The 16,794-nt window shown below is 37.9% G+C and overlaps 1 protein-coding gene across 6 annotated transcripts in view; it reads left to right on the forward strand.

Annotated features, from left to right (window-relative positions):
* The window catches only part of CLEC16A (C-type lectin domain containing 16A), a 248,519-nt gene extending 232,206 nt beyond the window's left edge, over window positions 1-16,313 (forward strand). For all 6 annotated transcript variants that reach the window (XM_056806144.1, XM_056806145.1, XM_056806146.1 and 3 more), the window contains exons 22-23: window positions 107-268; window positions 11,357-16,313. In XM_056806144.1, the coding sequence (XP_056662122.1) occupies window positions 107-268; window positions 11,357-11,709 (515 nt within the window). In that variant the 3' untranslated portion in view covers window positions 11,710-16,313. The remainder of the gene's footprint in view (window positions 1-106; window positions 269-11,356) is intronic.
* Window positions 16,314-16,794: the final 481 nt, after the last annotated feature.

A 16,794-nucleotide genomic window follows, 5' to 3' on the forward strand; every position in this document is an offset into this window, starting at 1 on the left:
AAACACTGATCCTTTGGCCTTCCCAATCCATCTTAAGGCCATCTTTGCCTGTGAAGATTGAATGATTTTTTTCCCCGTGTGTGAATTTCAGGGTCTTGTCTTGCAGGTTTTGCTGTGGCCCAGTGTATAAACCAGCATGGCTCATCACCCCTGTCATCACCATCTCCTCCTTCCAGTGGCAGTTCCAGTGGTAGTGGGAGTACGGGGCGCTGTGACTCGGTTGCACCCAGCTCCACTTCCACTCCTTCTGCAGCACAAAGCCCATCAGGTATTGAATACTTTTTATGGGTTAGATGGGGAATGTGTAGTAGCCAGGGGAAAAAAATGTGAAGTGGTAATTTTCAATCTTGTTTGGGAAACCAGCCAGTCATACCCAGTGTGCCCTTCTCCCCTGGACCTCCCAATCCGGATCAGATGGTGTCATGAGGTATTCATCATCGTGGACACTAGAGGATATAGTTTTAGCTTTCTGGATTGCTTTTTCCATTGATCTGTTTTCTGCTCATGGTAATTTGAATGGTACTTGCTGACTTGCCTGCTCCTGCTTCCAGATTGACCTAGTTTGATTAAATCTCTTCTACTGCATATTGGACCATATTCAGCTCTTCACTGACTAGAGAGCTACAGGGGGATGAAGTTTGTCAGGTTTGTTTTTCCTCAATTAGACCTAATTATTACTATAAAAAAAATTTTTAGGATCCATAAGGATGAAAGTACACTAAGTTCATTTAGTTTAAGCTTCAATTAATTTTGCACTATAAATGTTTTCCTTTTTTAAAATACTATGCTTAAATTTTAAATTTATATTATAGTTGATGACCTGTACTGTCATCACCAAAGAATTATGGCCCAGAGACACCACGCAGCAGCATGTTTAGACTCTTATTTAAGTTATGAGTTTACTTATCCTAATGAAATAGAATTGACAAGGATCTAAGCTGTGTGTCACTGTTGGAACACTAAAGATGTCATTTCTATAGTGTTTTCATATTTAGCCACATCTGAGTTTGTGGCTCAATAATGCTACTTCTTAACCTTCAGATATATTAATCTTTTCAGATTTTTCTCTCTAAAGTTGTTTTCAGCTTTTCTGATCTTCAGTGAAGGGTTAATGTGCCATGATTTTCATTCAACCATTTGTTTGGCTCAGTGTATCTCTAGCCTGTCAAGAGTCCCCCACATAGCATTTACCCGAGCATCCATTACCTTGATCTTCTATTGACATTCATGAGCCTGAGAGAGCTGCTGGGAATTGAAGTGAGGGGCCAAGCAGGAAGGTCATCCTGAAGCCACTTCACTTAGATACTCTTCCATTCAGCACCTGATCCCTGCTGACCCAATTTAGTCTTGAAAATTGAGGTGACTAACCATCTTCTGAGAGCAACCATGGAGTCTGAAACCCTGGTTCAAGATTTTTAAGTTATTGATGGGTTTTCCATGCTTATGTCTTAGAAATTTGCTAGTTTTATCAAGAAGCTAAAGACAGGTTGGGACTTTGTTAAGATTATATTTCATATTAGAAATACGGTATTTGATTAGAAGTACTGAAAAGGCATATATTTCCTTAATATACTCACACTTGTACAAATAGAATTACATTTCAAATATAAATAAGGATATACTTTTTGTAAAAGAAGTATGAACTAAATTAAAGGTTCTTAACCTGGATTCATAACATGTTTCTTTTTTAAATTTTGTTATTTTGCTAACTGTGTTTCAACATAATTGATTTCCTTTGTTATCCTATATACTTATCTTACTCATTTAATAACCTTATTCTGAGAAGGGATCCATGGGTTTCAGCAGACTGCTGAGGCGGGGAGGGGTCTATGACACAAAAAAATGTTGAAAAAAACCAACCAAGTCAATGAATGAACAGTACTTTGTTACTAAGCTCCCAAACCTGTTAAGATATTTATATTTTATGATTCAAAATATGTAAAATGTTCATCTGACCATAGCATGAGTACGAGTTTCACATCTTCCCTCAAATGCCCGGCATTATTTTTTTTTCCGTCTTTCCCAACCCCTTGACTCTCACCTCCTCTTCATTCTCCATATCATGCCAGTGGCATGTTTTCTCATGTTAGAAAATGAGGCGCTGTTAAGCTAGCTGATGGTGTAAGTAACTGGACAGCTCTGCTAGCTTTAGTAGCAAGTCGGTAAGTGATGGTCATAACATTATCAGTCTCTACTCTAATTCTGTGCATCTCACTGGATGTGGAAGAAATCTATTGGGTCACCATTTTTTTATGCAGCCCGACAGTGAAAGCAGTGAAGGAAAAAGGTTGCCTGTCTGACTTCCGAAACTGCAGTGACTCACCTACGTGATGAAGAGCAGCACGTGTTAGGCAGGCTGCTCGCTCTCCATTGATCAATAGAAGCAGAGTAACCAAGAATGTGGACTGCTTCCACAGGGTTACAATAATAGGGAATAGTTTCCAGTTAGAAGGCACCTCAGGGTTTCCAGAGCATTGTACACACAACAGCTCTGTAAGGTAGGTAAGGTACCCCATGGGAACCAGATTATTTCTGAATCGTGTAAAATCTTGACCTGAAAGCTGGCAACAGCTCAAGTTGAAAGCCTACATTTACGTTAAGATGTAAAATTTCTGTCCTAAACTTGCGGTATGCTCAGTTACATTTAGAAAATGGGATATGGGTTTTCCGAATTCTTCATGGAGATGTGTGAGAAGGGAGAGATGGCCCTTTAGCAAGATATTTCCAACATCTGGTTGGTATCATGCTGAACCACAGCAGAGGAGAATACACAGCCACCAACCAAAAAGAAAGGAAGCAGTTATTCTTGGCATAGCTGCCCTTCTGCCAATTATTTGGCACCGTTTTGGCTTCTCGGGAGTCTCTGAGCTTGGGATCCTTACCAGAGGCATTGCTTTCTGACCTTCAGCCACAGCAATGACAGCATTTTACCACCATACTTTCTACCCTCTGAGGAAGGGGGTTATGATTTTCTCAACATTCTAGTCAGACTGACCTAGTTTGTAACAAACCTCAGTCAACCCTCCCAGTCTGCCATTTGCCGGAATCATTTTATACGATAGGAAAATGCTCTGTCCAGAGAGTGTTGCTAGTTATTATTGGAAGGGTTTTTGAGGGCAGTGGTGCTGAATCAGATGAATTTTGTGGCTGTTTATATAGTCTCCTGGAGTCAGAGTAAGCACCCCATTTGTACTGAACATTTTCTTGATAGGCTTGAAGCACTTACTGATTTATTTGAACTCGAATTCCTCTTATCTTGAAAGGTACCTTTCTAGGTACCCTTACCTTAGAGATACCTTAGAGAAAGGTATCTCTAAAGGTACCTGGGACTGTCTGCATCGGTGGTGTCCCAACCGAGATATGTATATTATTTTCTCAAACAACCCCTCAGAATTGAACCATAGACATAGAGAATAATCAGTTATCATTCATTATGGCCTGTTCAAAGTAAAGTTTTGAAAAACAACTTTATTCAAGTGATAATAACAACTAGTAATCCCTCAAGCAGTCTTCCAGGTGGGTTTAGCACAAGGGAATAGAACACAGTGAAGGGCAGTTTTTAAAATGCACCCTTCACTGAACATTTAAACTCACAGTGAAAAGGAAAAACTTGAATATCTAGAAAACATTGACATTATTAATAATCTTTTTTTTTTAAACCCTTACCTTCCGTCTTGGAGTCAATACTGTGTATTGGCTCCAAGGCAGAAGAGTGGTAAGGGCTAGGTAATGGGGGTCAAGTGACTTGCCCAGGGTCACACAGCTGGGAAGTGGCTGAGGGCAGATTTGAACCCAGGACCTCCCGTCTCTAGGACTGGCTCTCAATCCACTGAGCTACCCAGCTGCCCCCATTATTAATAATCTTAAGGAAAAACTCCATGAATGTGGTGTTATCAAATGCCCAAATGATTAAAACTCATTGTCCTATCCTATTTATGGCCAAAGTGTGTGCTCGGGAAGGATATGATTGCCCTTGCTTGATTTCAAAGATATCTGATAACCCCATTGTAGGTCTGTCACTCATGCTTATACCTTTTTTGAGTATAATTCTATTTTCTGCCTCTACTGTCTGCTGTTTGAAGTAATAGTTTCTTTTGTGTGTCCTAAATTTAATCCTTTCAAACCTTATGGGGGACCACTTATTTTAGAATCTTAGAATTTGAGAAACCAATTCATTTTTCATTCTCTTCCTACACATTATGATTTTATAGACTTTTATGTCTGCCTTTCTAATGTTTTTGTCTATCCTCATACAGCATCACTGCCCTCCTCTAGCCCACCTTGATCATGCTATTTGGTGTTTTTCTGTTCTCAGAAAAATGTGTTATTGTGGTCATATATTTTCCTTCCCCCTTAATAAAATGCTTAATGAATGGTCCATGGAGCTCTTTAGCCTTACAAAGAGTCTACCTTTTCAAAGCCTGAAAAGGTTGAAAATTGCTGCTTTAGAAGCACTGAGGCTTATTCATCTCTTCCAATGTGATCAAGCAAGTTTGCAAACTCTAAGTTCAGTACTTAGAGCTAAAGACAAGTTCTTTTGGAAACTTGCCCTACATTGCCTAGACACTCCTACAGTCCACTAGAGATCTTTTCAGTTTCATTTTTTAGCACATCAAAGAGTAATGCTGCATGTAATAGTCATTTAGCAATACATTCTATATAACCTTTTAAAAATGAATATTTCCATATCAACTGGGAAGCCAGTATTATAATGAAGTTAGGAGGAAGATGATGCCACTCCTTTGGAGTATTAAACACTAAAAAAATCTGTTTAGGACTAAAATTTTAATGTGGTAAAAGCAATGCACCAAAATAATTATTAATGTTTTATAATTTCCATGCTATTCTGCCTTTTAAACTAAGTGCTTTGAGATCTCTATAAATATCAGTGGTTAGCAAAACACTTTCTTGTTAAATAAATTAAAACTTTTTTACAATGAGAGAGGCTGAAAGCCAAAAGTCATGTAGAGTCATGTCTGTGATAAGCCCAACGTAAGTCATTTAATAGCCTTTATTTGATCCCTTTTAAGACAAGTATGAAATTTAGTTGCATTTTTTGTTTTTTGAAGAGTATTTTTCCAATTTTGAGAAATATAAATAGCAAAAATTATACAGCAAGAAAGCAGGAAATAGACCTAATGGAAGAAATAAATGTAAGGCCTTTAGAAATATGTGTCAGTGATTTTTACTGAGTTTTTTTCTTCGTTAGTAGCACAGTGGATAGAACACTAGGCCTAGAGTCAGGAAGACCTGGGTTCAGACCTGGCCTCAGATACTTCCTAGCCTTGTGACCCTGGGCAAGTCATTTAATACCAGTTGCTTAGCCCTTACTACTCTTCTGTCTTAGAATTGATACTAAGGGGCAACTAGATAGTACAATAGAATACCCTGCTTGGAATCGGGAAGATCTAGGCTCAAATGTGGCTTCAGATACTTCCTATTTGTGTGACCCTGGGCAAGTCACTTAACCTCAGTTGCCTAGCCCTTACTACTCTTCCACCTATCAATGCTAAGACAAAAGGTGTGTTTGCTTATATTTATAAGAAGGAAAAAGAAATGATGCTAACCGAGAAGATAATGGCTTTTTTTTAATTTGCAAATAAAAAAATAAAGTATGTAGATTTCCCTAATTGTCCAAACCATTTATTCATATTTTGGGGGTTTTTTTAAGTGTATTTGTATGGGCTACTTACTAAGTGAGGGAAAAGTCTACTTTATGAGGAAGCAGAAATGGAATATTGAGGGTAATTTGTGTTCTTTTTTAATCATATCTGTTTGTAAAGATGTTAAGCTATAAAATGCAGCTTTGTCTGAATTTCTCCCAGGTTTTCATAAAAAAAAAAAACAAATATGTGAAGAACATAGGAAGAAAGAACAATCTTTTCTTAACTCTTACCTGTTGTCTTAGAATTGATACTAGTTATCAGTCCCAAGGCAGAAGAGCAGTAAGGACTAGACAATTGGGATTAAGGGACTTGCCCAGAGTCACATAGCTAGGAAATGCCTGAGGCCAGAATTGAACCCAAGACCTCTTGTCTCCAGCCCTGGCTCTCTATCCACTGAACTAGCCAGCTGCCACAAGAACCAATCTTTAAAAAAAAAAAATTACAGGTTGGAATGTCCACAGCTTAATATAAACAAGTTAACAAGCCATTCTTGGGAGACTGAGTCTGGACTGTATGTGGTTTCTGTACCCAGGTGGCTGTTCTCACCTAGCTGAACCATCAATTTCAATGTATTCCAAATTTTCACTTCAAAAGAAACAAAAATAGTTCAGATATTCTAAGTGAAGATGAATATGATTTCATTTCATTTTGAGGACAGACAGCTGGGGGGGGGGGGAGTGCTTCTTTTCATAGTCCTTAATTTTATTAATTTAGGGCTCAAATCTTACATGTTTGTCCCAAAGGTTTTGAAATTTTCCTTTGTCACAAATATGTCACTGACCATTTCTTACAATTAGAATGGCACCATCTTTTATTTTAGGCCCTTGTGTTGAAGTAATTTTTTTTTTGCTCTTGCTTTTTAAAGGGTACTCATTTTAAAATCCCTTAAGGTAATGCAGGCACCCATCAGCATTAAGTATACTGGAAAATGCACAGGCTAAGAGACCATCTCAGTTCTGATATTCCCCCTGCCACTGACAAGCTTGTGTCACCTTGAGCAAATCCCTTCATGCCTCTGAGCCAATGAAGGAGTTGGACTAGGTGATCTCAAAGGTCCTTCCAGCCCTAAAATTTTATGCTTTAGTCTACCATAATACCTAAAGACATTCACATAAACCCTACCCTCTGGCTCTGGCTTAAATGGTTCGCTCATCGGAGAAGTGTGGTACTTTTCCTGATGGGACACTGATCGATGTCTGCTTTATTAATCAGTGTCAACAACACGCTTGTTTCACTCAGCTGGTTTGGCTCCTCCCCCCCCCCCCCAGCTCTGCTCTACCTCCCCACTCCGTCCCATATGTAAAACTATCATTTCTTAACTGCTGGTTCACATCTAAAATCCACGAGATGTTGGGTTTTTTTTTCCTTGAGTCTGTTGAACTTTGCAATCTAGGCTAGATATTTTTGATCTGAAATCTTGTTCCTTTTCCAACAGGCCTGGTGCTTCCTTGTCTTTACACTGACTGGAGGGGGATATGTACCTTCTTAGATATCATTTTGCTCTTCGGTAGTTTTGCCTAATCTGCATGCTCAGCATGACTTCATAAATAGCACTAGGCACCAGCAGTTATGAGCAAATGTGACACTGCATCTCTTACTGTTTTGTTGTTGGTATTGTAGCATTTATCCTGTGTCCATTCCCACTTCCTTTTTCTCTGTTCCATTGTTAACGGCTTCCTATGATCTGTCGCTGTGTTTTCCTTTAGTAAGGTCTGGCAGGAAAGGACGACGGCGAGTGTTCAGTCTGTCGGAGGCTGACAGTCATGGTGGACACTGGGTTTAGGTCTTCAAGCAGCAGCTGCCACGGCAACTCACGCAAAATCAATTCAGGCAGGTTCCTCCATTAGACTTCACGAGTTCCCAGCCTTTCAAAGCCATGCTGTATTTCCATACTAACAACCATGACTCGCTCAGGTACAGGTGGGACACACTGTCTAAAAAAGCATCAACCAGCAGAACTTTGAAAGCATTTGGCTGTATGATTTAAGAATGTCATTCTAAACTTGAATACAGTTCATCATAATTGGCTTTTTATAAGCTTTCATGCAGAAGCTTTTCTTCAAATTATCTTTTTGGCTCTGTCTAGTTAGTAGGATAAAATACGTAGAGACCAATAAAGTTCTCCAAGCTCACTTCTAAGCCAAACTTGTACAGACCTGGAATGATGCCCATTTCTATGAAATATAATGTCAAAGTCAAGATTGGCACAAACCTATCCACCAGCAGGCTTACTTGAAATAGAAGTAAATTTCCAAATGGAATTTCTTCAGGGTTACCCCAATTCAAGTTTTGTGTGGAGTTTTTGTTTCTCTTTTTTGCAGGGGGTGGGTATGGGAAGGTCAGGAGATAACGGATAGGATATGAGAGGAAATTTAGAATTAAGCAGTCAAATATTGCTACGGAATTTTTTTGTTCTACTTGAAGTAATAAATATAATTAGAATAGCAAGAGTCCTACCTCAATAATAATTTCTCTTATAAATATTAATGTGCTCATCATTTTCCCCCTTTTACATATAGTTTTCATAATACTAGACATTTAGATTGATTATGGACCAACAATCTTTGCTAATGTCTTTATTGTGGACTTAACCATTTTAACGTTTTGCAAATTACATTTCTTGCGAAGCTTCTAATTTGTGTTCTAGTAGTTTATGATTTCTTTTGTCTGTTGATAATATTTTGACTACATTTTATTTAAAAGCTTTTTCCCTTTGGGTTTTTCTCTTGTCCTTACTTTGCATTTTTTCTTGATTTTTCTATGAAGCTTTCCTCCAATACCTTTCTGTCACAGAAAAATAATCATAAGAAAATAAATCATTTATTCCAAGCCCTCAGGCAACAGGTATTTAGCAAGTATCCGTAGGATATATAACACTGTCATGTGGTAGATATTAGATGCTTGATAAAACCAATGAAACATTCCTTTCTCAGTCCAAAACTCTTAAATACCAGTCTTCTACCCTTTTCCTCACCGAATCAATATTTTCTTCAAATGCAGTGCTTCCTGGGCCATAGTCACAATACTGTGTTGGACTGAGGAAAAAAACCCTCAGCCATTATGGCAGCTTGCTGCAGGCATATTCAGGATGTAATAGTTGCAGATTGTCAGGAAAATTAGTCCTTGTTTAGTACTCATTCCCTTTTAGGAAAGCCTAGCAAAGTTCTCCTCTTTGCCTTCATCCTTGTATTGAGAAAATGTTACAATCAAGGAGATGTCTGGTTTTAAAATAGGAACAGTATGTCTTTAGGGAAGAATAAGGGAATATTCCTTTAAAAAAAAATTTTTTTATTAAACCCTTACTTTCCATCTTAGAATCAATACTGTGTATTGGTTCCAAGGCTGAAGAGTGGTGAGGGCTAGGCAATAGGGGCTAAGTGACTTGCCCAGGGTGACACAGCTAGGAAGTGTCTGAGGTCAGATTTGAACCCAGGACCTCCCATTTCTAGGCCTAGCTCTCAATCCACTGAGCCACCCAGCGGCTCCCAGAATATTCCTTTAAAAGGCAGATTACTGAAGTGATTTTTAGGTTAAAAAGCCATTTTTCTGTAAAGTGCAGGTTCATTTTCCAGATACTGAAAAAGTTTTTAAAATATAATTTTGTATTTTTTTGGCAAATTTCTAACATAATTTGTTGTTCCTATTATCAAAGAATCCCCCTGGAGGCAGCTGGGTGGCTCAGTGGATTGAGAGCCAGGCCTAGAGACAAGGAGGTCATAGGTTCAAATCTGGCCTCAGATACTTCCTCACTGTGTGACTTGGCAAGTCACTTAACCCCTGTTGCCTAGCCCTTACCACTCTCCTGCTAACCAGTATTGCTTCTAAGATGGAAGGTAAGGGTTTAAAAAAAAAAAAGAACCCTTCAATTGTGACATTGCTCGAAAATCTGGGCTGTTATATTTGCCACATCTAAGTAGCTTTTTTCTGTATATATATAAAAGCTGCATTAAAACACAAAATTCAACAAGTAGAAAACCTTCGAAAAAGAATTTTGAGAGTTGTACCTGCAAAGTAGACCTGCATTATGCTGTTAGGATTACCTAAAAGCACAGTCTTTTAGCCATTTGCAAACCACTTTATCAGCCCCTAAATTATACATGTATTAGCCTTCTTGTTTGCTGAGTGAAAAAGTTAGTCTAGATCAGAGGGAAATAATATGAAATGAAGAGCTGGTAGACCTGTGCTAGTTTGGAATATGTGCTTAAGTATTTCAAACCAACCACGGGACCACCACAAAGCCTCTTATAAATAGAACAAGTTAGTTGAAATTCAGAGAAATCAGAATTCATGCTCTGTGTTTGCTCAGCATTTCTTGGTCTTTGGTTTGCCTTGAATCACTTTTTCCACTATTGCTCACCACTGCCCTACTACCTTTCATATCTATTCAAGACAAAATCTAAAGCCAAGAGACTTATATTTCCTTTTTTCTATTTAATGTCTAATCGTTAATTAAAGAAAAATCAAATTAAAAGCACATTTTGATTGGCAGTCTTATTGGAAGAAATGTGCATTGGTACTTCCAGAGATAAATTTCGTATTTTTGTTTGAAATATAGAGGTCATTAATCAGGATTTTCCTGTTTCCGTTCTATACACTTTTGTTTTCTGTCCTGTGCTATAGCTTTAGTTTTTTGCTTCTGTTTTGTTTTGTTTTTTGTTTGATTAAATCTAATAGAAATCATACTGAAACATAGATTTCTAAATCATCATAAGAACACAGTGCATCATCAGAACTAAAACTCATGATGGACTCTTCGACAGATGGCCAGTGTAATTAAATGGTATCCATGAAATGAAGATCCATATAAATAAAAATTATTTTTTTCTAGCAGAATGTCTGCCTCCCTATAATGGTTTTTTAAATTACCATCATCTGGAACCTTGGAAGATGTATTCAAAATGAACTACAGTCTTATTGAGTGTTTCTGTATATGTGAAACACTCACTGGAAAGCAAATAGGTAATTTGTCTGTAATTTAATCAGCATTTTGAAAAGTACCAAAAAAGAAATTGCAGCTCCTAAAATAACTTCATTAGGTGGAAAGCCTCTCCTTTCGCCTGAAATGGCTCTCTTCCATAGTCCCAGTGGAGAATAATCACTCTAGTAATGGAGTTTGACTATTAGAGGTCCCTTTCTGATTGCTAACTCAGCACTTATGTATACCAGTGTGAAACTAACCACAGTCCAGGGTTTGTATAAGCTGAAAAGTTCTGCAGAATTAGGCCTTCTTTTTTATTCTCAGTGATTTCACAGTTTGACCTCCCATGCCAACCCTGAGAAAAATTTCACCAAATTTAGTTTCTGGAAATGGTCATTATACAGACTTGAAATATATTCCTACGTTTATTAGAGGTAGTTGTTTCCTTAATAATGTGCTCTGGATGGTGTTGCCAGAATCCAGCCACATGCCTACATCCATGTCATGATCCACCTATAATTTTGTATATGTTCCAGAATATTTACACAGTCATAGTAATGCAGATTTGCATCACATCTATAAATAGTATTTTAATATACTCACTTTTGAACATACAAAAAAGTTGTTAGAGACAAGTTACTTGCATTTTCTAAAATATGGTTCATGTAGTAATCTTTAGGGAACCATTTTCAAGAGGGAACATAGAGTCTTCAGGGCCTCGAGTAAAAATAAATAGTATCATATTAAATAATTCTTTGTTTTCTGTTACTAGATATTCCTATACCTCCTGAGCAGCTCCCGCTGATCTTTCCTGACCAAGTGGTGATTGTTAATGAAATCCCTGCAACTTCCAAGCCCAGCAAGAGCCTTGGAAAGAGTTCAGAAGTGGAAACTGCTAACCTGTCCCCCAGCCTGATTCCTGCCCAGCAGCCCACCATCTCTCTCATTTCTGATGACACTACAGATGCACTGAGTGTGGAATCTTTGACCCTGGTTCCTCCAGTTGACCCACACAGCCTCCGCTCTTTGACCTGTACCCCTCAGTCTTCCACACAGACGGAAACGTATAAAGTGACAGAGGGTGAGATTGCCCCTCCTGAGCCAGCAGACCATTCTGAACAGTGATACAGCTGATTTTGCTCCATCTTCATTTGTGGTCCCTCAAAAAGCTATAGGGACTAAATGGTAGCTACGTGAAGGATACTTGTGAAATAGCAAGAATTTTAAGAAGGGGTAGTAGCCTATCCTATCAAGTATTGTTTCTGTCTCTTAAAATGAAAGAAACCTAGTTCTCAATTCAAATTTGCATTTCTCGTGTTGTACCTAAGAAACAACCAGGCATAAAAGAAATTGATGCAGACAGTTTCACACCAGACTACCATAATTACACCTTCGTGATGCTGCTCCATGTTTGCAGCCAATTGAAGAAACTTCTGTGTGACATTCTTCTTATTCTTTTTGTTAGACTTCAGACCCATAACACTTGTCCAGAAAGAGGCAAAAGACAGACACAAAAATGGCTTTTGTAGTTATGTCGAACCCACCACCTTAGAAAACTGTTGCCATTCAGCTGAAGTTCTGTTTTCATTTTGTTCACTTTGGGTTGACCCAACAGATTTATCTAACAGTAGCAGATGAGGTCATTTCAAAAGATACTCAAAACAAGATGAACTGTAGTAATGTCTCATTGGTGTCATATTTATTTCAGCATTTGATACGACTAGAAACATTTATTTAAAAAAAAAAAGAAAAACAACCACCACCACCTCATTCCTGAAGTTTCTTGTAATGCTAACAGTATAATGTATAATTTTTTTCCTTGAAATTACCTATCTTTTCAGAGCTGTCTATGAAGAAGATATGGTATGCTTCTCTGTCTTAAGTGATATTATGTCCTCATTACTCACCAACCCAGCTCTGCATGCCTGTTGAATGAAAAAGCACCTTCCTAGAAAGCTTTAGATTCTTTTTTTAAACAAAGAAGGGATTTGAAGATATCACGTATAGTAGATTTCTTTACCACAGCCAAGAAGCCCTGTTTTACTCTTTAATGAGATCATCTTTTTCTTGAAAGGGTAAAACGTTCAAAGAAAACTTGTACTCAGGCTTTTATTCTGTAACCAAATGTGAACTGTTTTGAACATCCCCTTTAGTTATTGCCATCTTTGTATGAAACATTATTGCACCTCTGTATGGGGCAAAGAAAGAAATGTGGAAAACCATGAGGACTGCAGAATAGACTTCCTATAATTTACACAAGTGAAAAATGAGATTTTATCTACTGAGTTTGCTCAGAAAACCAGTTTTGTGGGCTCATTTGCAAAGGTAGAGATCCAAGAGCCAGTTAATAATCTCAGTGGTTATGACATTCAAGCCTTTTGCAGTCTTGAGGGTCACTCTCCTCCCTCTCCCTTCTGAACCATCATACAGATGTGCAAGGTTGTTTGCAAAACAAAACCAGACTCTATATTTCCTGTCTCTCATCCTTTCAACATTACATTTTGGTTTAAACGAGGATGAGCACATTGGTATACAGAAAACTAAACTAATAATTACATACACCTTTTTACAAAGCAAAATTATTTACCATCCACAAATAGTTAATATATTACTCGTCTTGATCCATTCAACAGCAAAACCTAAAGACTACTTTCTTTTTGGTGAAGAATTAGCCCAGCAGATGTATTGATAGTAATTCTCCTACTGCTGTTGACTTTGAGCTTGTTGATGAAGCTATCAGACTATCCGTGGCACATCTTAGAAGATGTGATCAACCAGAGGAGCAGTGTCCTTGCAACATGTTTCAAACTTGTCATATGTTTTATAGCCTGTTGACCTGCAAAAATTCCGATGTTACATCACTGGAATAGAAATGGCCTAAAAGAATTGCAAACAGTGGATAAAGAAGTCAGAAAAATGTGGTGTGGGCTCCGAAGCACTCCAAACAGCGCTCCCACTTAGTTTCATCCTTCAGACCTCCAATCAGAAACATGACAACAGGTGGACCCTCCATATCGACAAAGAAAATATCCAATCTGAAACAGATACTGTTTGAGCAGAAGTGAATAAGGCCCTTACAAAGACAGTAAAAAACCATAGTTATTATTGGAGCTATCATGAGTTCCCCTGCAAAGGAAGGGATGGCAGGTAGAAAAGGGCAAAAGATGATGGAATTAAACGAATAAAGGAATGGGTGACCCTCCCCCCCCCAAACAACTAATTACTCAGTATTTACTCATTTTCTTCTTACAGCAGCATGAGTGTGTATCAGGGGAGGGCAACATTTCATACACATGGAGTTTCCCTCTTACCCTCTTGGAAGCCAGTAAACCCCTGAGAAGTATGCTACTTCTGTTTTTTAAATTATTTGTACTCAATTTTTCTGGCAACAGAAAATAGAGAAACACAGCTACTTTCCAGGCCACTGTCATTTTAAAAAGGAATAATAATAATAATAATAATAATACTTTCCCAGAAATTGAAAATGAAAGAGGCCTCTACCTGAAATCCTATAGAACCAGATTTACTGAAATAATGTGGTTTCACTGATTATCAGTGAATTATCAGAGCACTGTGAAAAAAAAATTGCAAGTTGTGGGATCTTTGGTCATGGGGATCCTCTGATTTTTAAGTATTTTCAGTGTGGTTCAGTGTACCCTTGAGAATTTGTAATGGGACTAGTGCGCTTTGGCTTTTACTGAATGCAAATTGTAACCTTTTATTCGAAGACTCTTAAATTCCTTCTTTTCAGAGAATAACTATTCTAAGAAATTAAGGATATTTTGATCACATAGAACAGCTTTTGTGATTTAATGTGTTCCCTCCAGTTTTTTTTCTTCTTGAGCTACTTGCTTAATATAAAATAATTGTGTCATAGGCCATTTTCTCTTGCCAGACAGTTTCAAGTGATTATGAATGAACAGAAAAGGTAGGACTCAGATTTTTGTAAGAAGGAGATTCCCAAAGCAATATTTAAAAGAAGCATCTCATTCATTTGATTGGGTAATAGGGAAATAAAAGGACATTGGGATTTTACCTCACTGAAATGTTGGTGCACACCAAGAGGAGTGAGTGTGATCATAAACTTTAATCATCTTGGTATTCTGAACTCTGCTGCAGAGTGTCCATATGGTATTGACTTTTTAGAATGCTTCAGTACTTGTGGGACCCTTTGGACTGTAGTGTATTTAATTTGCTTTAAACTGGGGAAATAGTTGCAGACTTTACACCAAGCAATCTTGACACTGAGGTTGAAGAAACAGAACTGCCCAACACACACTGTTGCTGCCATTCTTATTACTTCAAACTTTCAACAGGTCATTACAAGGATTCTTTCTTGCCACAGAAGCGAATCTTTGCTTCCCTCATCACTTTACAGGTTTAATAAGAACTGTGGATTTTAAATTATATGTATATGTTTACACGAACACCATCATTGAGTGTATAGCCAAACCTGTGTAGACCAAATTCTCATCATCTTTTGCACTGGACAGTTAGGTTAGCCTTAGGAAAAACTTTGGAATTATCATGTCCTAACCCCAAATCCTTGGAATTCAGCTCAGAAAATCTCTACCACCTGCCGGAAATGCAGGTACAGCCTTTGGTTCAGCCCTATTCCAATTCTCTTGCTTCTTGACCTAGCCCTTGATGTGGGAACAGAAGATTAATTTGCCAGAGTAGGGGGGCCAGTATTGTTCGTCACTTTGACTTGAATCCCAAATGCTTTCTCTGAAGCATGTAATACAAGCAGCATCACAGTCCTGGGTTTAGCTTAAATTCCAGAGATTGGGTGTGCAGTCAGACCACTCCCAACATATTGGATTATGTAACACTTTTAAAGTGTAGCTAAAAACAAGCAAACCTGGCCTCGTGGAACTAGAATAGCAAATGTAATGAATTCCACGTAAGTGGTCTTCTGAAGATTGTTGGGTGGAGGGACATGTACTTTTCCTGATTTATGTTCTCTGGGGAAGTGAGGAGAGGAGGAATGGGGATGAAAGGAAATTGGCAAACTAAAGTGACTTTGACTTCTGTAATCCCATGGTTACTACTGAGGCAGACAAGTTGCCACTATGATTGTTATAACATGAAATGAAAGTCCTTCAAAAAATTTAATTTAAACTAAAGAGAACCAGGTTTTAGAGAGCAGGATAGAGGTTGAAATGGATTTCATTTAACTTTTCCTTTTAAAACACATTATATTTTACTATCTTATTTGCTCTTCACTGCAATGGAAAGGGGACGAGGGGGCCCCTTTTTTTAAAGGGTGTCCAACCTTTATACAAGTGCTAGATAAGCACTCGCCAAGCAAAAAAAAAAAAGGATCAGGTAAGTAGTAGAATGCACATATTTATATGTAAAGTGGTGTACAGTACTTGATAACACATAGTTCTGAAGATGCACTGTAAAAATTAAAATACAGGGAAAATTCTGATCTTTTTCTAGAGGCAATAAATATATTTAATCTAAGTCATGTTAAATGTTTGGAGTGAATGTAATAATACATTATGTTTCTTTAAATAATAGATGTAAATGCTAGATGTTGGAGAGGAGCATATTTGGGAAATCTTGGTACAGTAGATGTTTCTGAAAATGTGGCCCATTCTAGGGAAGTACCTGCATTTGCTGGCATGAGTCACAGTTCGTGTGTACTAAGCATGAGGGTGGAAATGAAAACTGGAACTTCCTTGTAAATTTAACTTGGTAATAAAAAATGGTGTTACAGAGAATCTGGTCTGCTGCTATACTGTGTCATAATAGAGGCTTCTTCATATGTCCTAGGAGGCTTCCTTAGGAAAGCAGAGGGCTAGGAGCCAGTATCCCATCATGCTGTCACTCCAAGTTTTGTGGAATGGATGAAACCCATTCCTATTCAGATCATTCTTTACCAGTGGTTTCTTAGGAGGACAGGGGGGCTCATATACTAATTTGGTAAAATGGAAAAATTTATTCCTTTAAATACCAGGCTTTTGGCCATAGCCAAGAATAACCTCAAATTTAGCAACTAGGTTCAGAGCAAAATGATTTGTTGGGTTGTTTTTTTTCTCTTAAGATGGGAGTCTGAAAGAGCAAAGAGAAAGATAATCAATGTTGAGTTATTCTCCATCTCCAGAATAGTTAAGAGGAATTGATTGAAAGCTATCACGAGGAGCATTTTTTATACAATTAGTTATAAAATGGAGTGCAGCAGATGGGATGTTAGGTTTTGTT

This window comes from Monodelphis domestica, chromosome 7 (assembly GCF_027887165.1).
Source record: "Monodelphis domestica isolate mMonDom1 chromosome 7, mMonDom1.pri, whole genome shotgun sequence".
Taxonomy (NCBI): Eukaryota; Metazoa; Chordata; class Mammalia; order Didelphimorphia; family Didelphidae; genus Monodelphis; species Monodelphis domestica.